This window comes from Rutidosis leptorrhynchoides, unplaced genomic scaffold, assembly GCF_046630445.1.
Source record: "Rutidosis leptorrhynchoides isolate AG116_Rl617_1_P2 unplaced genomic scaffold, CSIRO_AGI_Rlap_v1 contig271, whole genome shotgun sequence".
NCBI classification, from domain to species: Eukaryota; Viridiplantae; Streptophyta; class Magnoliopsida; order Asterales; family Asteraceae; genus Rutidosis; species Rutidosis leptorrhynchoides.
Genome location: NW_027266517.1, coordinates 60458 through 81911, shown reverse-complemented (window position 1 = coordinate 81911; position 21454 = coordinate 60458). Strand labels below are relative to the sequence as shown.

General features: G+C 34.5%; 5 protein-coding genes across 5 annotated transcripts; 1 reads left to right on the top strand and 4 right to left on the bottom strand.

Annotated features, from left to right (window-relative positions):
- Window positions 1-3: 3 nt before the first annotated feature.
- On the bottom strand, window positions 4-1326 carry LOC139882453 (cation/H(+) antiporter 15-like; the record flags this gene model as incomplete). Its single annotated transcript, XM_071866770.1, has 2 exons — window positions 1105-1326; window positions 4-900 (listed from the first exon to the last, which is right to left on the bottom strand). Coding segments are annotated over exons 1-2 (1119 nt in total), but the record flags the coding sequence as incomplete, so codon positions are not given.
- A 2209-nt stretch (window positions 1327-3535) lies between these two features.
- On the top strand, window positions 3536-4634 carry LOC139882452 (protein LURP-one-related 14-like). The gene is made up of 3 exons (XM_071866769.1): window positions 3536-3910; window positions 4130-4351; window positions 4503-4634. Exons 1-3 carry the CDS (start codon window positions 3536-3538, stop codon window positions 4632-4634), a joined length of 729 nt encoding a protein of 242 aa, XP_071722870.1.
- A 308-nt stretch (window positions 4635-4942) lies between these two features.
- Window positions 4943-6114, bottom strand: LOC139882448 (large ribosomal subunit protein uL23-like). Its single transcript, XM_071866765.1, has 3 exons — window positions 6099-6114; window positions 5381-5741; window positions 4943-5027 (listed from the first exon to the last, which is right to left on the bottom strand). The coding sequence occupies exons 1-3, from the start codon at window positions 6112-6114 to the stop codon at window positions 4943-4945; spliced, it is 462 nt and encodes a 153-aa protein (XP_071722866.1).
- A 243-nt stretch (window positions 6115-6357) lies between these two features.
- On the bottom strand, window positions 6358-8983 carry LOC139882451 (uncharacterized). The gene is made up of 2 exons (XM_071866768.1): window positions 7310-8983; window positions 6358-6525 (listed from the first exon to the last, which is right to left on the bottom strand). The coding sequence occupies exons 1-2, from the start codon at window positions 8981-8983 to the stop codon at window positions 6358-6360; spliced, it is 1842 nt and encodes a 613-aa protein (XP_071722869.1).
- A 9176-nt stretch (window positions 8984-18159) lies between these two features.
- Window positions 18160-21104, bottom strand: LOC139882444 (alpha-soluble NSF attachment protein 2-like). Its single transcript, XM_071866762.1, has 8 exons — window positions 20960-21104; window positions 20417-20466; window positions 20237-20309; window positions 20001-20080; window positions 19723-19874; window positions 19072-19279; window positions 18772-18852; window positions 18160-18240 (listed from the first exon to the last, which is right to left on the bottom strand). Exons 1-8 carry the CDS (start codon window positions 21102-21104, stop codon window positions 18160-18162), a joined length of 870 nt encoding a protein of 289 aa, XP_071722863.1.
- Window positions 21105-21454: the final 350 nt, after the last annotated feature.

Genomic DNA, 21454 nt, shown 5'->3' with positions numbered 1-21454 from the left:
GGCTGGCAACATGGTTCCCGCAATCTTGACAAAAGAGGCGAAAATAACGATGATCCCCATGATCCAGAAAGATCGAAACTGAACCTTGAAGACATCAGTTTGTAGACCAGAAACTGCAAGGTAAGTGGGATAGAGCAAACTCGCGCTGATAGCTTCTAGTTTCGATGACAAAGCCGTTCCTAAGGGAGGTCCGTCTGGAATAACCAATCCAAGGATCATCGGTCCTAGGATGTAATGCTGGCCTATCATCTCACCAAATAGTCCACACACTAGAACCAACACAAACATTGCAAAGACATAAAATTCTTGGACAGGTTTGCCCTCTGGCGTTTCCCTTATCACACCTTTAATCATTGGCCTCCCGAGAAACACGATGGTCCCCACGAATGTAATCACGGACAACAACGCCCAGAGCGGTGTAAGTGGATCCTTACTCTTCTCGGCTCCCACTAAGGATAAACTAATTGCTGTTACCACCATACCGATGAGATCACAGAACATGGAAGAAGAAAGGGCGAGGCGGCCGATATCTGTGTTGAGCATCTTCAGCTCGTCAAGGAGGCAGGCTATGACGGGAAATCCTGTAATTGCTTGTGAAGCTGCAAGAAGTGGGAGTGAGTTTTGGAGGCTGGCGTCCATGGGGATGTAGTTTTTCAAAACGACAGCTAGTGCGATGGGGAATATTGTAGTGAATAAGAAGACTGAAGTTCCAATGGTCATGGCTTTCCTTCCTGGTCTCACCATTAATGAAGAATCCATCTTCACTGATATCGAGAAGAGGAAGAACATGATACCGAATGATGCTAGCGTTTCCAGCGCTAGGGTACCTCTCAGGGGAAAAAATGTTAATGCGAATTCGCGTTTGTGTCCTAGAAATGAAGGACCAACTACCATTCCACCCTGTTTCCATACAATGCCATGTAAAATTTGTTATTAGGAGTGCAGGAATGAGAATCGATAACACATAGAAACGACGAATATTGTGAATTGCTTCCCCATTTCCAGACGTTTGAAGAAGAAAAATAAAGTATGTCTACCAGTGTTTTTCTTAAGGAAATATAAAAGTTCCGATAATCGGTATATATAAATTAAGGGAGTCCTTACAAGAATTTGTGAGACAATAAGTGATTGTCCAAGAGGCTGAAGACCCAAGTTGATGAGGTATGAGATAGAAGATATAATTCCAAGCTGAAACATTAAGAGAGTAAAAGCTGATCTGAGAGGGTTTCTGAAAGGCGACCCTCGATTTCGAACGTAGATATGTGCATCCTGGCAGACCAGAGTCTTGTCCTTCACTAGAATGATTGTTTCATTCACATTATTCATTCTTAATTAATTTTTGGATTAATTTATATTACTGCATTCGTATCTATATGTTTGCAGTAGCTTGTTAGCCAAGAAACTTTACAAAAAAAAGAATATATGAGTTTCTTGTTGAGAAAGAAAAGAAAAGAAGAAGCTGCATGCTAGGATTACAGACCATGGAGATAGAATGAAATGTTAACCCTGTTTTTTAGGATTTTTTTATGTATTAATTTGGAAGGTTAACCTTCAATTAAGGTCTTCGTGAAGTAGATGGTCTCTATTACAAGTGGTGGAACGTAACTTGGAAGAAAATAAGAAATCATTTAATTGCGTTCATGCTCATTGCATGTGTTAATATATTTAAATTTATGTAAAAAATACATATAAATTCCATCCATACATTTCTTCAATCCATTTTTGTCACAAATATAGTATAGCATTTATAACGATCCTGCTTTCCCATGCGATGGTGATTTTTATCGGACATAAGTATCGATAGCACGACGACACTGCATAATTGATGAGGCTCTCCACAACCAACATGTGTGAAAAAAATGTGTTCGATAAATATGTTTGAGAAACTTGGTTCTAAAAATTAATTATCGCATATTGATTTGATTATCGAAATAATATATCATGACTTTGTTGATAAAATATGATATCTAATTGATATTTCAATAACTAATTTAGTTTCGAAATTATTTTATCCATAATTTTTATATTAATTAAAAAAAAATTAACTTCTAAATTATTTGAAAATTATTGAAAAATAATTGGTGAAATTAAATTGAACCCGCCTTAAAAAGCAGGTCAAACGTGTTGGTCAACGTATTTGTCGATGGATCCTCATAAATTATATCTCACCTCACCCGTATAATTTATGATTAATCCACATGTTTATTGGTCAACCCCATATCCTCTCCTAGGATATCCAATTTTATCGAAGTAAAATTCACCCAAACTCTCTTTTCCGATCTTTTGTTGATGATTTCAACAATTCACATGCTAGAACAGGATGAGATAATTGCCTCTTGACAGGAGAGGGAGACCTCATCTTGTCAGTTGTTTTTCGTGTTGGTCATATTATGAGTAAGGTTGTTCCCATTCGTCTAATAAAATTCAGATTACAGGAGTTGAAAGAGTTCAGAAATCTTCTAATATCCTCGATGATATTGCAGCAAGACAAAAAAACAAATCTTGTTGCTAAGAATGGTACTGACGACATTCAAAAGCCTCTTGAATTTATCAAACTCTTTACACCTCCAAACTGAATTATTAGTGTGGAAATTAAGATTCCATCGTCAAAAAGATCTCAACACATTTCACCAAATTAAATGTTTGAAGTAGAACCACAAACTCAAAAGAGTTAGAAGCAATGTTAAATAATTTATACTCCTTCCATTCCAATTTAAATGATAATATAAATATATCTTTTTTGTCTCAAATTATTTGACATTTAACAACTTTAGGGAACATTAATAGTATTTGCACGTTAATCTCTCATATCTCACATACATTTTCCTCGCCTTTCGAACCCTCCTCACTTTCTTCATCATTCCCATTTTAATCCATACAATTATAATTATATCTTAATATAAAATAATATGAATGTATAATTAGTTTGCGTGGAATTCTTATCATTTAAATTGAGACGACTGGAGTATAATTTAGATACATTCATATATAAAAAAATGAACGATCTAAACCAATATTAAAATTTATATATCACATCTTATATTTATATATATAATCAGACTTATTCTAAAAAAATGCCGAGTTTCAAAGTAAATATGTGATATGTAAGGGTAAAAAGAGACTCAATTACAAAGCGTGTAAATATGTAAACTGACATTAAATTAAATATAGTATATTTAGACCATTAAATAATGGATTTAGACCCTCCCCAACTTAGGAAATGCCCAGCAAAATTGGTTGGTAATTAAAGAGCAAAATTTGGATGCCCAAATTGGCCACCAAACCGTAACGAGATTTTGTTACTTAATATAGCAAATTTTAAATATCTAATTAATAGGTAGTAATTAAATCTAAAACCTAACAAAAGGAGAAAAAAGGGTTTCATTTTGTTTTGTTGCATTGTACAATTTGCAACAACAAAGGCCAGGATTACCTCTTTGTTTTGTTGTTGCATTGTACAACACCACCATCGCATTGCATTTTCAATATTGTCTCCAGTCCTTTATTTAATAAAACCCTCTTTAATTATCAAAAGATGGAGAATCCATGGGCTTATGGGGACCCAACAGAGGAAAAAGATGATATGATAAACCCCACCGCTACCTCGGCTGCAGCTGCCACTATAAACTCCACGGCCCCCGCCTCTCCCAAAGGTGTTCGGCCGATTGGAGTTTCATCAAGAGATATGAAAATAATTAATGTAATCGGAGATAGAGGATTTTGCGTCCCATATCCATTGGAGCTGATTGTTAAGAAGAAGATTCAAGGATTCTCTAAAGCACAGTTTGAGGTTTTAGACGCTAATGGAAATAATCCACTCCTAAGAGTTGATGGAAATGTTTGGAAGCTTCAATCTAAAAGGGTCATGTATGATCCAGCCGGCTTTCCTGTACTTACCTTGCGCGAAAAGGTAGAGGTAATCAGCCGAAGAATATGAAAAATTCCTAGAATTCGATCTTGTTATTCCCCAACACATAACCTTCCAAGGAAGAAAATGCTTAACCATTAAGCCACGTCTTGGTTGGCTTGATCTTGTTATTGAGTTTGGCTGTATAGACAGACTAATTGAGAGACCGTTTTAAATGATACATTTTCCGAATTTGACTGGTGTAAGTAATTGTTTGTTTAGGTACTTACAAAACGACATCAATGGACTTGTCATCTAGGTGAAAGCTCAGAGAACGACAGACTCCTGTTTAAAGTGCAGAGATCAAGTCCAATACAATTTAAATCACGGCTTGAGGTCTTTCTGGCAGACAACAATGGCAAAAATCAATGCGATTTCCATGTCATCGGACAATATACTAATCTCTCTTTCAAAGTTTGTCAAGGCAAAACTATACTTGCTGAGGTAATATATACTTGCCGATGTTGTAATGTCAGCCCTCCATCTCTAATTAACCGACCCATTTCCTATGCATTTTCATAGCAAATGTTACAACGGAGGTAGTATTTATTTAATCAGTGCTAACTAATAAATGAAAGAGTAATGTCGCTCGCAGGTAAACCACAACTTCAAATGGGCAAACTTATGCAGAGGTAAAGAAAGCTTTAGGGTGAAAGTTCAACCAGACGTGGATTATGCTTTTATAGTAGCAATGCTGGTGATTCTTGAAGAGCTTGACAATATGTAATTTTTTATTTTTACTGTGGTAATAATAGTTGAAACAGCAAGTATTACATTAAATATATGTTTTTCTTTTGTTGATATTGCTCTATATTAGTGTTAAATTAATCATACACTGCTAAGCGAATGTGATTTTTATTATTAAGAACCAAGGCAAAAATGAGACGAAAAAGGATTGCAGCTCGGAAAAAGACTGACAAAATTTAATTTCGAGGATCAGTTCAAATAAGTTTTGCATAAACAGAATAGAAATAATTTTCAATATCCTAAAACCCACACGGTACGAAATAGAACAGTATCCAATCTTCAGCTTGCTTAGATTATTCCAATCTTGTTGGCAACGTCCAAGGCATCATAGTCTGGTGTCAAACGAACATAAGCCTTCTTGGTCCCATCAGGCCTAAATCAAAACAGATGCAGACGTAATTAAAAAAAGGGCCGGAACTTCAAGCATAGTATAAAGTAGAAAAGAATGATAACATGTGTAATGATCTAGGATCCTACCAAACACATGACCACCATATCATATCTTAATCTCGGTCATTACTTATATGAGAATGCAGATAATTCTGAGTTATTTCGTCAAAAACAACTATGAAACTATCTAAGAGTTTATTAAGAACCATAATGTATATCAATCCCAAAAAACAAGTGGCATGGTAAGAGAAAAGGACCTAATTACCTAAAATGCAACAAACTATTAAGTATAGACAGCACCTTTGAAAACTGATGTAAAAGGACAAAGATACATACCGTATTAATGTGTTGACTTTCTTAGTCTGGATGTCATACATCTTCTTCACGGCATCCTTGATCTTCTTTTTGTCAGCACGGAGGTCAACAATGAATACCAAAGTGTTGTTATCTTCAATTTTCTTCATTGCTGACTCAGTCGTGAGTGGATACTTAAGGATCTGGTAATGATCAAGCTTATTCCTCGGGGTGGCACTAATCCTCGGGTACTTAGGATTCCTTTCTTTCTTCAGAGTTCTAGGCCTGTGAAATGTAACTTTTGTACGGATCTTATTCGCCTTTTTCTTGAATGCAGCTCCCCCTGATTTCACAGCCTTGGCAGCTTTTGCTGCCTGGGCCTTTGGATCAGCCTTCTTCGCATCTAAGAAGATTAAAACAACCATGTCAACTTCATTAACAATATAGGTTAAAAATACAGGAATTCATATCCCGATGGATGGATGATCTTTAAAGGCCAGAAATAACGATCAAGTAAAGTGAATAGCCTTATATCTATAACAATTATTTCACAAGATGGGTAGCGCAAAGCCAAAATGCAGTCAAAGTAGATTTACACGAAACATATGCAAGTCTGAGTACAAGTGATTACCAAAATGCACAATCAATTATCCAAAATTTTAAATTCATTCATCATTCTTAACCTAATATGTAGAATCATTCAAGCTAATTGAACAATGGAATTAAGCAGTTAAGTTTTACAAGGTCGCCATGAATGTACCTTTTGCAGGGGCCATTGATTTGATTACCGAACCTGATCTGTAAACAAATGGACAAGGATAATTAGGAGTTGCTTAGCAAAAGAAAAAAACAGACTCGATAAACGCCATGTTCGATAGGGTTACATACCAGCGAGCGACTATGTCAGGGAAAACAAAATGTTGATCAATTAGGGTTTTGAAGTAAGGAAGAGACTTTATATGTCACTTCCATGAAGGACCCTAAAAAATTTATGGGCCTTATGAGCCCCTTTAAAACAATCAAGGCTCAAATATTGAAACTCTCTCTAAAAAATTTACGGGCCTTCTTTGGGCCTTTTTGCTGCTTATCACATCGCGACCTGCGTGTGAGGGTGTCCAATCTCGCCTCTTTCCACTCATCAAACTAACTATGCTACATGTTAGCAAATACTCCCTCTCTGCCATTTCCTACGTAAATTACATAAAAAAAAATATTACAGTTAATTAGTGCTGAGATAGTATTATATTAACATAATATATATATATGTACTATAATTTATTCACAGTATGTCAACTTATGTTAATACAGTAATTCAGAACACCTTAGATTTTTGAGAAAACAATTTAAGTGCATTTTCATACATATCTTACATATTTTTTTACTTACATTAAATGATTGTACATTTGATCATATTTTTTTACTATTACTTTAAAAATCAAAATGTACAATTAATTTATACAAAAAGAAATATGTAAAGTATGTATAGAAATGTATATAAGTCAACTCCGACTTTTGAGGATTAGTCACAATACTTCATCAAAATGATACTGCTGATGATCTTTTGTGGATAATGAGCAATTATGCAAATATCAACTAATATGTTCATTTCAAATACTTGGATTGCGCCACAAGCCATTAAGCCAAGTGTATGTCAAAACGCATATCACACAACAATGAAGTAAAAGATCTGGTGTTGACTGTTAAGGTCTGAAACCTGTACAATAATCAGGAGTATGATTCAATAGTCTAAAAGAAAGCAACTCCAAAATTTTCGGAATTTGAAACCCAGAGAACTCACCAGTATCAGGTATCCATGAAGTCAAAGCAGAAATAAATGTAATCCAAATACAAGAAAAAAGAAAAAGCCTCGGTGATATACATTCAAAATACAAGCAAATCACTACATGAATCAATTCCTCGTCGAAAAAACGTAATCATTCAACTTCATTTTGTAACCGAGTCTCTTATCACCAATTGAACTGGCGGGATCATGATTTGATCGTCAACTTTCGTCGTACAAGAATCTTCTTTGACAGTAGAACGCTGCCAATCAGTATTGTGAAACTCCTTTGAAAATCTGCTAGGACTCTGTGATTTTCCTATCATGGCGTTCTTGGTTGGACTAGAGCTGCTTAAAGTGGGAGAAGCTGAGCCAGATGTAAAGTCAATTAGTCCTCCTTCAACTGGTGATGGTAAAGTCATTAGCTCGTCATTATTACCATCATCAAGCCCCTGTCTAGTGCATAACTCATCTTCCATTACTTCGTAAAAATTTCCCGTACGAACTTCCTGAGCAAGCGTACACCAACAACAGCAAAGCCAAAGAGTGCAATCACTGATCTCCGGTTTACCACAACAAAACGTATAAGCTGGCAAGTTAAATCTCTTTCTCATTTGAATTCTCCAATAACCACCATAGAGTAATCCAAATGCACACAAAATGATTCCCGAGACACTCATCGCTCCCTGGACGATGTCATTACCAATATTAACAGCAGCAAAGTTGAAAATCCAGAAAGGAGCGGCACAGAAGAGTATAAAAGTGGCGATATGAACGTACATGTTCCCGAACCCAAGCCTCTCCATGTTCCACCCAAAAACACAGAAAGTACAGAATAATGACAGATAGGCTATAGAAATATCGTCCCATATATCGAGTATTCCTCCGCTCCACTTCGGTTGACTCTCGACGACTCTCTGCTCATCTCCGGTGATTGCAAATGAGTATTTTTTCTCCAGTGACTTTACCCTTAACTGTTCGCCATCAGTAATCTGGACCTGAGCTTCCACGTCTCCTTCGGAGGTGTAATCCTTTCCGAGAGGGCTAACGATCATGTAAACGCCTGCAATTGCTGGAGCACCTATTGCAACCGATATGCATATGGCGACTCCGATGGCTGGTCGTTCTGATCTTTTATACCCCAGGTTTAGGCCGCAAAGCGCATACTGAGCAAAACAGTTTAAATGGAGAAGTAATACAACCACCATAATATGAGTCCATTCATGCGGCTTATATGTCCCATTCTTGCAATATATCTTTCTTAGCCTCGAGATATCTTCTGGTCTCCATCTAATAAGAAGAACAAGGTGATGGAATCGTTGCGGATGTTGATAAAGACACATGAGAGTGAAAAGTGCATTGAGGATTTGGTTATTGACTTCAAACCATGTATTCCTCACCGACTTCTTTGGCAGCACACCATTCAGCATTCCAGTCATCACCATAAACAAGATTGCGCCCGATATGGCTACACAGAAAATCCAAACAAAAAGGGCCATATTCATCGGGTTTCTAATCCACTCTTTGCACATTGACCTGAGTGATCCCCAATCGATTTTCCGAGAAAATACACCATTCAATCGCTCTCGAAACCGATGGCCGTTTGAAGAAGTAACAGAACGAGAAATCTCATCCCTATCATTAGCAATCTGCATAAACTTGGCAGAGGCAGAACCCAACTTCAAGAAACTTATTCTATTTTGAATAGGGACGAAACGATTCGGGGACTTCCCTGGATCGAGGGTTCCATCACTAAGCAGTGTCTTTCGAGATACTGAAATCTCAAGAGGGCTTTGTGTGGTGGTTTTAGAATTGACACACTCCTCAATTTCATTTATATGGTTCCCATTACTGGTTGAGGCCATTCTACTACCAAAATTAGGGCTAAGATTGATAGAAATCTCTATGCCATGCCATGTACTAATAAGGGTCTCACAAAATCAAGGGAGGAACAGGGAATCTATAAACTAACACAAATCCAAACTTAGGATTCTATTTTAATTTTGATAAACCAAGATTGATACTTTGATTGAATACAGGGAACCAGCAAATTATACAAAGAGAAAGCTTCAATAAAGACTGAACCGTTGAAAACCCAGAGAAGAGAAATTGTACCTAACAAGTCAAAGAAGCAGAAGACGTGAAGAGAAGGGTTTGATTATCTCTCTGCAAAAGGCCTTCGTGTTGGCTTTTGCTTTGAATGTTTATTAATTATTATTCATAATGAATGAAAAAATCAACTGTTCTTTCATGGAGGGAGGAGGTGGTTTCCTCCTCCTCGTCGTAATTTAGGTTTCAACTTAGCAAGTAGTATTAGAATAGTCAATAATGATACAACCTACTCGTCCACCACATCTGCTTTCATTTTGTGTATTTATAGTATGGAAGTATCATTTTTTAACTAAATGTATTACCTAATGTATTTAAATGAATTTTATAGCCTAAAAAAACTAAAGTAATGGTTTCGAATCCCCTCGAAGGTCAACAACTTCGTTGATGAACAGTCCTCCCTGAAATATTATTCATTCCATTCGAAAAATATCCTCCGTCAGCTCTCGCGTAATAAAATTTATTTTAAATTATTTTAAATGTCATTTTATATTTAAAAAATATATTATTTTACAAAATTCAGATATAATTAAATTAATTTTGTAGGATATTACTCCTATAAATTTCAATATTAAAAATATTATTTTTTTTTTTATAACGATTTAGGGTTTTAAAAAAATAAATGAAAAATAGACATATAGTCTTTTTATTATTATTTTTTTTTTTTAAATTCAAAATTTTAGTTATTCAGCTTGAAGTGAATCAGAAAAAATGAAAGAGAATAATAAAAGCTATTATTCATCGGTGTGCAAAATGAATAAACATTTGTCCGTCCTCCCATTAGTCGTTAGTCATTACCACTTGTCCCAATCTGTTTTTCAAAAAAACTTAATTAATTCAGGTTGGATTTCTATATTTTCAAGAAAAAACTTGGATTTTTAATTCAGTCAAACCAAATATCTCATACATGCTGTAAATAGAATGTAAAAGAAAGTTCCATAAACATCAAGAGTCCGCTTGAATTTACTTTTGATATTATTTTTCTTTTCTGTGAAGTAAAAATTACATTTAGATGTATAAAAAACATCATTCTTTATTAAATGGTCGGTCATGAAAAACGTGTTTTTAAGATAATTATGAGTTATTTTTGAATTTTCATTAAGAACATGTTTTTGGATAGATATGCGGCATTAATAAGAATACCATAAATATACGATAATACTCTCATTTGTTAATATAAAAAGGTCATTTTATCCTTCAATTGTTATAATAATTATTTTCTACCTTAGAAAACTCTCTATGAACACAACACAACACTATGTCTCTCAACAGATACAACTCCACGTCTCTCTTTTGAAATCAGATCTAGCTTTCTTGAGAGACCACCTCAACCCGACGACCTCCATTCATTTTTTAAGATATGAATCGTCTCTCTTTCCCTTGCGTTGCTATTTGAAATTGTATTATTAAAAAATTAGGGATCTCTATTTTTTTTATTCAAATCTTCACTGATTAGCATACGAGCGGCTTTTCAACTTGCCGAAATTAATTTAACTGTACATGTCTGTAATAAGCGGGATTTATAATATTTTTAAATTGGTTCTTGTAATTTTATATTTATCTATGAAATATTTGTTGTTTAAGTTAAGATTATTAGTTTGGGTATCGAAAAATTCAAGAGCTTTAGGTGTTATGATGTTGTTAGCTTCATTTGAGTGGACAAATCTATAAATTTATCCCGAATTTATTTAGGATTTGAGTTCCTAAAAATGGATTAATCTATTATTTTGGATGTCGTTTAAGCCTACAATCTCAATTTGGTTTGGAGTGGATTTTTTTTTTTTTTTTCAAAAGGAATGTATCTTTCAATGAACCCCACAAAAACCAATCTCCATCATCAAATTCTTTTTATCTTTTTCAAATCATACTTAATTATTTTTATTTTATTTAAGCTGGAGGAAGCATGCACTTAATTAAATAACAAAGTTTATTTTAGAATTCTAAATACTAGTAAATAAAAAAAAGGAAGAAGCAGAGACTTTAGCCACATCCATATTTATTACTTGTTGATGATCTTTTTAATTTCGTAAGTTTTATTTTTTATTACACAGGTGAGCTAATGCTAATTTAAAATGTACTATATTAATTTGTTCTATTATGTTTTATTGCTATTTTACATCAATAACAGATATTATTTGGATTCTGGGAGCAAGTAGAATTGATTTGTATTGGAAGTTTCTTAATTACGGCATTACAAGGTTAACTTTATGACTCTTTCTTTTTTTGAGATATCTTTGATCATTTGCATGCTTATGTAACAAATTATGTGATCATCCTCTTGTAGCAGAATGGGCAAAACGAAAGTGAAAATAGAGGATTCTACTACTTCTAAACAAATTTCAGCATGGAACAACTATGCAACAACAGCTTTTTGTGACCTTTGCATCAAAAAAATAGATGTTGGAAATCGGCCTACCTCTTATTTCAGTAAGGAAGGATGGACAAACATTGATAAAGGATTTTTGGAAATCACTACGAGGGAGTACAACGTTTAACAACTTAAGAATAAGTGGGATAGCTCGAAATTAAAGTGAAGCTTGTGGAGAAAACTATTGAATGGAAAAATTGGTTTAAGTTTTAATCATAAGAAAAATATTGTAGATGCTACTCCAGAGTGGTAGGAGCTTAAAATTAAGTTGTATTTAATCATTTAATATTTTCTTTCTTATAATTATTATGGACATGTGAATAATTTTTTACAGGTATTTCTATTATATTTTAGGAGAATGCAAAATTCAAGCCATTTCGAAAAGAAGGTATTATTCAGAATTAGAAGCCAAACTTGATATTAGTTCGGAGGGATCGTCGCAATGGAAAATAGTGCTTGGACTCCCTAATTGTCGATTAATTAATGTATAATATAGAAGGAAGTGGAGATTCGGATGAGGAATTGAGGGTTACTAGTTAAGCACCACAAATGAGCTTCGATCCTCGAGTTGAAAGTGCTAATCTAATTTTAAGTAATACTAGTAATAGAAAGAAACGTGATTATGATAAGCGTGATAAAAGAAAAGCTAAAGTTGGAAAGAGTTTTCTAAGAATTCAGAAGTGTTGGGGAAGTTGACAAAGAGCATGCAAACCATGAGCAATGCATCGTCTCAACAATGGCCAGCCATTAGTGATGCATTTACCTTGCTTAATGACATGGAAGAAATTCCAAAAAACAGTGATTTGCGATTTTTTGCTGGACATTTGATAAGTGTGAAAGAAAAAAAAGAGAAGTCTTCATGAACTTTCCATCTGAAAAAATGTTAGGGTATTTGCAATGGACATTTGAATCATACAAGAAGAAGTAATATATTAAGGAATTATGGTATGTGCTGGTTTGTTGATATTTTCTTATGAATGATATTTGTCTTTATGTTTGAATTCTATGTTTAATTAAGAATCGATTATCAATTTTAGATGTTGAGCCGAACAAAAGACATTAAAAAATAAAGTGGACACATTTTTATCAATAATAGAATGCTGGACACATTGGAACTGAACTGAACAAAAGCACGTCTGCATTTATTTTGCAGAATATTACTCCCACAAATAGATATAAAAGTTAAAGTAATTTGCATTCAATTCATTATAAACTACCATTAACTACCACTTGGAGTTAAGTTAAAAAGAAAAGAAAATTAACAGTTGGAGTTTTGCTTTTATATTTTCCAATCAACTTCTCATTGTTGGAATCTCTAATCTCAAGATTCTCAAGAGTTTTAAAATGCAGTTTAACAATTCATCTCAATATCTCACCAAACTTATAACGATATTTGAGGTAAACACAAATCTATTGAATGTAAGATTATACTGTAAATTGTCAATTTTCATGTTGTCTATTTTTTTAAATTAATCTTGATTATACCTTTTATTCTAGAACTATTTATTACCTCGTTTTCTCTCTTTAAAAACCATTTCAAATAGTACTAGTTGGCAAGTTGTACAAGAAATTGTTGAAGATGAATTCACAATCGTGTATGATTTTATTTTTTTCATGCTTTTTTTATATTTCCCTTTACTTTATCTTAGTATGAAAATTTGAGTGAGCAAATGAGTGAAATCTCTAGACAATAATTATGTCATTAATAAAAGAAAAATCTAATCGATCTTGATTTCAAAATATGCCAAAAACACAAACCTGTTAAAGTTATACAACAATAATTATCCAAAATACTGTTCCGCTACATTTGTTTAGCTTTCTTCTTTTTGCAGTTGCTACAAATAATTATACTTTAAGTTTTAATTTTGTTAGGAAATGGATTTAGATGAATATTGAGCAGACGAAAATGGTGACCAACAAGAACAAAAAATCGATCAAGAGATGGCAGTCTATTGTAGTATGATGCATTTGGCTTTGGACATAATAAAAAGTGACGAACAAAGTTTGACAAAGACACCACGTATGACTTCTCTTCATACTGGCCAAAACTGGATTAGAGAAGTATTAAATGGACATCCCGATCGTTGTTTGTGGAATTTTAGAATGAAAAAATAAATATTTTGGAGCTTGTTGCATGACATGCAACAAAATTATGGTTTTAAAGGATCTAGAAAAATATCACCTGAAAAAAAATTGGCTATCTTTTTGTTAATTTTTCGGTCACAAAATCTGGTAATAGAAGGACATGTGAAAACTTTCAACGCTCCGGAGAAACCATAAGTCGGTGCTTTAACGAGAATCTTTTATGTGTAACAAATATGGCTAAAGATATTATCAAGCCATTGGATCCAGAGTTTGCAGAAATTCCTCCTCAAATCCTCCATGATCAAAGGTATATGGCACATTTCAAAGATTGTATCGGGACAATTGATGGAACTCATGAAAAGTTCTTGTTCCGGCTGATGAGCAAATTCCTTATATTAGTCGTAAAGAGACCCCAACACAAAATGTCATGGCCGTATGTGACTTCAATATGTGTTTCACATATGTGGTTGCTGGGTGGGAAGTATCGGCTCATGATGCACGTATTTTTAATGATGCAACAAGAAGACCTGAGATAAATTTTCCGCACCCACCAAATGGTAATATAATTAATTTTCAAAATTTGAATTCTATTTTATTTTACTTCATCTAATTTTCAATTTTCTAATTTTATATTGTAAGTTTTAATTGGATATTTACTTCACTTTTTTATACAAAAAAGTACTATTTAGTTGATGTTGGATATCCTAATGTTAGAGGATTTCTTGGACCATATAGAGGGATTAAATATCATTTACCAGAATTTTGTCTAGCAAAAGGACCAAAAGGAAGAAAATAGATATTTAACAAATATCATTCGTCTATACAAGGTGTTATTGAGAGAGCATTTGGAGTGTGGAAGAAGAAATGGGATATTCTAAGGGACATGCCAAGTTATTCCTTGGATAACTAGATAAAAATTGCCGTGTCAACGATGGTATTGCATAATTACATTAGAAGACATACGAGTCGGGATGATTTTGATTTTACCTCAATAGAAGATCAACCCGAATATTTTGAGTATGAAGTGAGAAATAACAGTAATAACGATGTTAGTAACTTAACCGATAGTGATTACATGAGTCACGTCAGAGACATAATAGCCAATTCGTTACTATCTTAAAATGTCATTTTTTTTTCTTTTCTTAAATAACGATGGGAGACGACTCAAAACTATGTGAGTCATTTATTAAATTTTCAGGTTAATGTGAAACTGATGGATTAGTGCCATGTTAATGTTAAATAGGATGTTGGTTTTTGTTTTCATTTTCAAAATAAATATTAGAGATACTTGAAATTTCGGCAAAATTCATTAGGAGTTTGATTTGATTTTGGCGGAAAAGAGTGATGGTTGCATGTATATTCATGACATGAATAGTTAAAATTAAAATAATGAGATTATACTGAAAATATAAATGTCGAAAACAATTTGATTATTTTTTGTTCATGAAGATCGATTGATTGTAAAAGGGTAGTAATAGAATTTGAACAAAATGATCCCACCGACTCCTCATTTCAGTCATTTGGATTTGCCATCCCTATTTGGAACGAACAAAATGCCTACAAATAGAGAAATGGTCCACAAAAATACACAGGTCGGTCTTTTTCAATGGTCCGAATTGTAAATAGTCCCATTTAAGGTCATCACCAGACGGACATGCATTTTGAAAGAATTTTAATATTCAAAACATTGTTCTTAGACTGTTTATGGGGCCTCACTGATTGGCCATTTCATTTTGTATGCCCACTCATTTGTAATTATTATGGTGTTAGTTTCTTTGTGGCCCTTCAAATTTTTTCCAAGGACTACCCTCTATTTCCAACGCAGGATTGGAATTGCTTTAATATTGGCTGTTGATGTCTGACTATGAGTGGGGGCATTTGTGTGATTATACGCAGACCGCGTTGTTTTCGGTTCCTTTCGTGGCAGTCCACGCGTGTACACGCTATTTGTGCACTGTACATACCACATATTTTATTTGTTTCTTGAGCATTGCCGGAGATTTTGACCGGTCCGTTCCATCCATTTTTTCTCGCTTTCCGTCGTGTTATGTAGTTTTTCTTTCCCTTCTCTTACGTTTTTTTCCGTTTCCTTCCGTTTACTGTTAGTTATCGCCGGAAGTTCGTCGGCGCCGCTGCTTCCGAAATTTCGACCGGTCCGTTACATCCATCGTTCCTCGCTTCCCGTTGTGTTATGTAGTTTTTCTTTCGCTTCTCTTACAGTTTTTTCGTTTCCTTCTGTTTGCTGTTAGTTGTCGCCGGAAGTTTGTCGCCGCCGCTGCATTGGCGACCGACTAGGTTGTTAGTGGCCTGAGTTTCTCCGCCTGGACAGGTTGGCTTCAATCCCTCCCATTCATTCTCCGATCATGAGTGATATTTTTTGGATCAGTATTCACCACTCATCAACAAATCACCTGGACAGCTCATGCAGTAGACCAGGCTGATTTTTTCATTTGTCCATCTCTCCAATTATGTATGTCACTCCAATTTTAATTCACAGTGTTCATTAGGAAAGAGACAATTTTTTGTGCACTCCAATTAATGGTCTTGCAAATTACTACCTCCGTCTCAAAATAGATGCATGTAATTTGCATTGAAAAGTTTGTATCTATTTTGGGACGGAGAGAGTATTTTTTAGTTTACCTGCTGAAGAGCTCCACTAAGTTTGGATTCTTTTTAAAAACCCTCTAATATATATTTGGATTTCGCACCCTTCTCTGTATATTGCTTGAATTGTAACTTCTAAGTGAAGTAACTTCTGGTTTTTTTTTTCCTGGCCATGGATGAACACTCGCATTCAGCTAGACACCCTCTTTTTATGAGGGAAAGTGTTGAACTTGAGTCTGTTTTAGTAAACAAGTCGAGTGTTTCATTGGAAGAAGGGGGCTGATGTTTGCGTAGCAGCCCAACTCAAAACCCATTGGCCATCCTCAACCAATAGTTTCAATAGTATAGGAGATTGCGTGAATTACAAGAAAATAAGGTTCTCAACCGAATACCATACAATGGAAACCCAGATCCATCTAAACCCAAAACATAACTACTACAAACAAAATAAAAGTCATATACTGAATACTGGAAAATAAGATAAACTAGGGCGCTAACTAACGATAGGAAGTGACACAAAATCATCATCTAGGTTGATGATTTTTTATTACAGACAGCAAATACAACAATCGAAATATTTTTAAATAAGTTTACAACCATTCAGCCAACTCTCAAAACACATAATCTCCTCTTAAAATCTCCCAATTTGATATTCAGGTTACAAGACTTTTCATTCTAATGGGATTTGGAGCATTTCCAGTCAGGCCAGTTGTAAAATACAACGACTAGTTAAGCTTTACTTTAACACCAACTTATTTTTGGCATCTTAAAGTCTTAATCTTAATGTTAGTAGGGGCCATAAACATCCTAAAGAATAATTTAGAACCCCGTCGAGGCATATTTTTCACTTAAGCAGATTTTCTATGATATTTTCCTAAGTCACATAAACAAAATTACAATAGCTTGGAAAGAGAGAATTCATAAATCCACACAATCCCAGTAGCCCAGATAAAACTTCTTTCACTATTTTCCGACTAAGTTTGGTCTTATCTTTTGTCTAGAGTGATTTTGGTCTCATTGAAAAGAAGCGTTCTTGTTCTTTAATCTGAGTACGGATTTCACTATTTTCCGATATCAGCTTCGTCTGCAAATCAGGTCCAAAGCCTCGGCTTGTTTCCTTGAGCGCTTGTCCTATATCAATTGTTCCCTGCCAAGAACCGCATCATGATGATGGAGGATAGTCCCCATTCCTACTTCTAAATACGTCAACAAGGAGCTGAGCAAAGAAGAGGGTCCATTTTCGGTTAAGCTGGCAGCAAAGGAGCTAATTTGCTTCTTTGGTGCATTATGGACCTTTCAGGCCAAAACAGGAATCTAAGCACCATTCTGTCCGAATTGAAACTTGAGATATTTCAATGGAGAAGGATCATGGAGGAATAAAATATTATTTAAAGGACCATGGATGGAGATATCACAATCAAAGACAAAACAACTAAACAGAAGAAAATATCCGTTTATTTGAACATTTGGACCTTTCACAGTAATTCATTTCTTTGAGGACCTAAAAGAATTTTTACCAAACCTTAGGAACCAAAAAAATAAATTTCATATTTGGGCTGAAAATAAAGGAGGATGGCAAATTCAACGAGCAATCCAAAAACATGACCCGCTGGCCTGCGAATCCTTGTGGTTGTGGATATCAATAATGTATCACTTGAGCACGGACGATTCTAATCCCACAAGCACGTTCATGACCATTTCAATTAAATCAAATCTCATCCTCAGATTCGTGTTTACTACACGCATGCTTAAAACAAAAATCAATCACAGTCAAGTAAAGCAGATATCACAATTCTGTTATAACTAGCACAAAGCACACAGTATAATGACATCATCAGCAAGGAACAAAGGCTAGGTATGTAAAGGCACGTAAATTTATGTGAGATCATCCTCCTCGAGTTCTTTGGCTTTCAGATTTTCCTTCACCCTCAATAGAAGAGTAGTTTTCCAGGAATCCTACACAGTTATTGGTAAAGCAGCTCATAAGAAAGAATGGAAATATGATGATTGATCGGGAAAGTAAGTTTATTGACTACAGATAACTCATGAATGGAAATGCCCAAACAAGTTTTCGGTAGCTAGCACTTGTTTTATTTAGGATTTCAGATCAACTATGAGACAGTGCATGTGCTTGCTTACAGTAATGAAAGGCGTGAAAGTTATGTGAGCAGTACAAGAATGTGATTTGAAAGAATGAAGTTATTTCCTTAAAATCTAATCTTATTGGAGATGCAAGTCAATTTGGTATTTATCTAGACAATACTTGAGATTCCTAAGAGTAATGGCAGTTTGATGCATAAGCTTGAAGTAAATAAACGGGAGTTTCTGAACCAATCCATGTGCTTTTTTCTCAAAATTTGTTCCAAAATGTACGAATAGAGGGTGTTTGCTAGTTTAGAGAATTTCTCGTAACATATCGCACGCATAAAATGTCGCTGATGACTTAAAACAAGAATACTAAATCTGCCAACAGTGGATGAAACATACCAGAGGAGTCATGCTATCAAATTCTTTGAGAACATCTGTAAATTTTGCAACATCATCCTCATCCACTGCTGCAGCAATATCCTGCAAATTTGTATACAAAGAATGCATCCATGACATTTCTGAGATTTGGCTAAAACCACGATAAGACCAGTGAACTGATAATTAGAAGAATAAACAAGATAAGACAGACTGACATCCATTGACTATCTGGGGTAAATTGGATATGGAGTTTCAAAAACATCAAACACGAAATTACAGACAATAGAAAATTCGAAAAACTTCAGAATATATATAACCTACCGATAAAAGCTTAGATTCACGCGTTCCAGAAAATGTAGGGTCCAAGTCCTGGTATTTTTCCAATGCATTTGTAATTGCAACAACGTCACCTTTGCATAGTTGACATATTCCAGCATTAAGTAGATGTCCCTTAACACCATACTTCAGCAAGTTGTTGTTGAGTGATTGTCTTGCTATGTCTTCATAAATTTCAATAGCCTTCTGATATCTGAAAACAACAGTGTTAGTTTTTACTGGTCAAGGTTAGCAGTCACTACCAATATGTACGGTTAGGGCCACGATTACAAATCACTAGTTCAAATTAAAATGGCAAAATTTAGGTTGTCCACAATTGGTAACAAGTTATTCAAACTTATTGTAGAATTCAAATTATAACCCTTACTAGCTGGACACTCAGGAAAGATTGGCGTGCTGGACAATCGCAATGTAATGAAAAGTAAATATATAAATAATCCAGCAAAAATAACGCTTCACTGAAATTAACGGTTTCAACTTTCTAATAAAAGCCAGGAAAAATATTGTAACCAAAGCCTCATGGCAAGTAGGCAATAGCATGCATGATCTACCCTTCTGCAGGAAATCTTCAATAGTCATTCAAATATAAGAAAATGGTAAATCTTTCTGAAACCAGTACAGACTACAGAGGCTTACTGTTCCAATTGGGCAGCAAATTGAGCAACTTTCTGCTTGCACTGATTAGCAGTCGTGTTAACTTCTTCACTCTGGAAAAAATCAGCTGCTCTTTCGTAGTAGACTATAGCCTGTTCGATGTTTTGCTCAGATTCATACAACTCAGCAATTTCCTGCAAGAAATTGTTAAGCCTAAGATGCTAGAAAACTTGATCACATTGTAAGTAACAGGGAAGATTCTTATGTAGTTAAAGATAATTTCTACAAGGTTTCAAAACAGTCAGTGTTAAACACATTACCTTGTAATACCTTGCAGCCATATTAAGCCTCCCAATGTCGCAGAACAGATTTATTGCTTCTTCTAGTTGGCTTATGGCCGCTGAAAATTAAAAAAAAAAAGTTCAATGAGTTTCAACCAGTAAAACACAAAACTCTACCCAACCATATATGAACACGTAAAAAAAACATAAGCACATGAAAGCATCCAAGATTGAACAAAATATAAGCCCATCAAAAGGTATTACGTTTTACGTACCACTTTTCTTTGTCTTCTTATAGCAATGAGCAGCATCTACAAATGCCGAAGCAGCTTCATGTTTGCTTTCGGACTATAAGTACAAAACAGTATCCCATATTAAGTATATAACAACGATCCATTCGTGCTGCAAACTAACTGAACAACGGAAAAAAGTATCATCCAGTTACTAATGCTTACTTTCAAATGACAACTTGCTAATTTCACGTAACATTCTCCTGCTTTATCCCCTGAAAGACGGTAAGAAAGTTTAACTCCGTAAAAAATGGAATTATTCTTGAACTGACAAGTGAATATAAACTCTGGTCCAAAAACCAACATAACCACTCGATATATCCACCTCAAATAGTTCTTGCACTATTTACGAAAGGTTCATAACAGATACATTCGCCAAAAACAAAAGATTTTTACACAACATCATGTCCAAACTAATCAATTCATATCTTATACTCTTAAACAGAATTTACTCCCAAATGAAACCTCAATATACCTTAACTAAGAAGATTCAGGATTAACAATACTTAGAAATACCTATCATCATCATCACAACATTTCAATTCTCAAGTCGACTACATCAAGAATTCTGTATTGATTCAGTGACTTATAAGAATACTGATCAGTTGACAAAACCCACAAATTAAAAGGCAAAATAAGGGAACCGAAAGACCCAAATTAACACGAAAATGAAATGGAGCGAAACAAATGAGAGTGTAATTTACATACAAGATTTGGCGAGCTTATATGAATTGGCGGCTTTATCGAAGAGATCGGCGGCGTCCTCATACTTTGAGCCGAGGAAGCTCCAGCTGGTTAGCTTCTTCTCTGCTTTCTTCTCGAACTCCTCTGCTCGACCCAACTGATCTCCCATTTTTCACGATTCTTGAAATGTGGCAGAAACGCAGATTTAACAGAGACATAAAAGTAGAAGAGACTTGGCTGAAAAGTCAATAAAGTCTATTTTTCATTACAATTGTTTTGAAAGTGTTGGTGTAAATGTAATTACATGTTCATAAGTTTATTTTATCTTCTTGAAGTAATTACATGTTCATACTGTAATTAGCAGTAGTATTTATTTTTTTACTTCATTTGTCTTATTTTATATGTTAAACCTCAAAAGAAAAAAAATTTATGCTAATATATACACAGTTTAATCTATTTAAATTAATATTTTTATGTATGCTAAAATTTATTAATTAATTTAGATAATTAATTTATCGA

What these genes read in the sequence shown, in the direction of transcription:
- LOC139882452 (XM_071866769.1), top strand. Translation starts at nt 3,536, where the DNA reads ATGGAGAATCCATGGGCTTATGGGGACCCAACAGAGGAAAAAGATGAT. An exon ending in TACTTACCTTGCGCGAAAAG is followed by an intron (nt 3,911 to 4,129) that starts GTAGAGGTAATC and finishes TTGTTTGTTTAG; the next exon opens with GTACTTACAAAACGACATCA. An exon ending in GCAAAACTATACTTGCTGAG is followed by an intron (nt 4,352 to 4,502) that starts GTAATATATACT and finishes TGTCGCTCGCAG; the next exon opens with GTAAACCACAACTTCAAATG.
- LOC139882448 (XM_071866765.1), bottom strand. An exon ending in AAAGTCAACACATTAATACG is followed by an intron (nt 5,028 to 5,380) that starts GTATGTATCTTT and finishes GTTTTGATTTAG; the next exon opens with GCCTGATGGGACCAAGAAGG.
- LOC139882451 (XM_071866768.1), bottom strand. Translation starts at nt 8,983, where the DNA reads ATGGCCTCAACCAGTAATGGGAACCATATAAATGAAATTGAGGAGTGT. An exon ending in TGATCCCGCCAGTTCAATTG is followed by an intron (nt 6,526 to 7,309) that starts GTGATAAGAGAC and finishes TAATTTACGTAG; the next exon opens with GAAATGGCAGAGAGGGAGTA.
- LOC139882444 (XM_071866762.1), bottom strand. Translation starts at nt 21,104, where the DNA reads ATGGGAGATCAGTTGGGTCGAGCAGAGGAGTTCGAGAAGAAAGCAGAG. An exon ending in TAAGAAGACAAAGAAAAGTG is followed by an intron (nt 20,081 to 20,236) that starts GTACGTAAAACG and finishes TTTAATTTTCAG; the next exon opens with CGGCCATAAGCCAACTAGAA. An exon ending in GTGAATCTAAGCTTTTATCG is followed by an intron (nt 18,853 to 19,071) that starts GTAGGTTATATA and finishes ACAAATTTGCAG; the next exon opens with GATATTGCTGCAGCAGTGGA.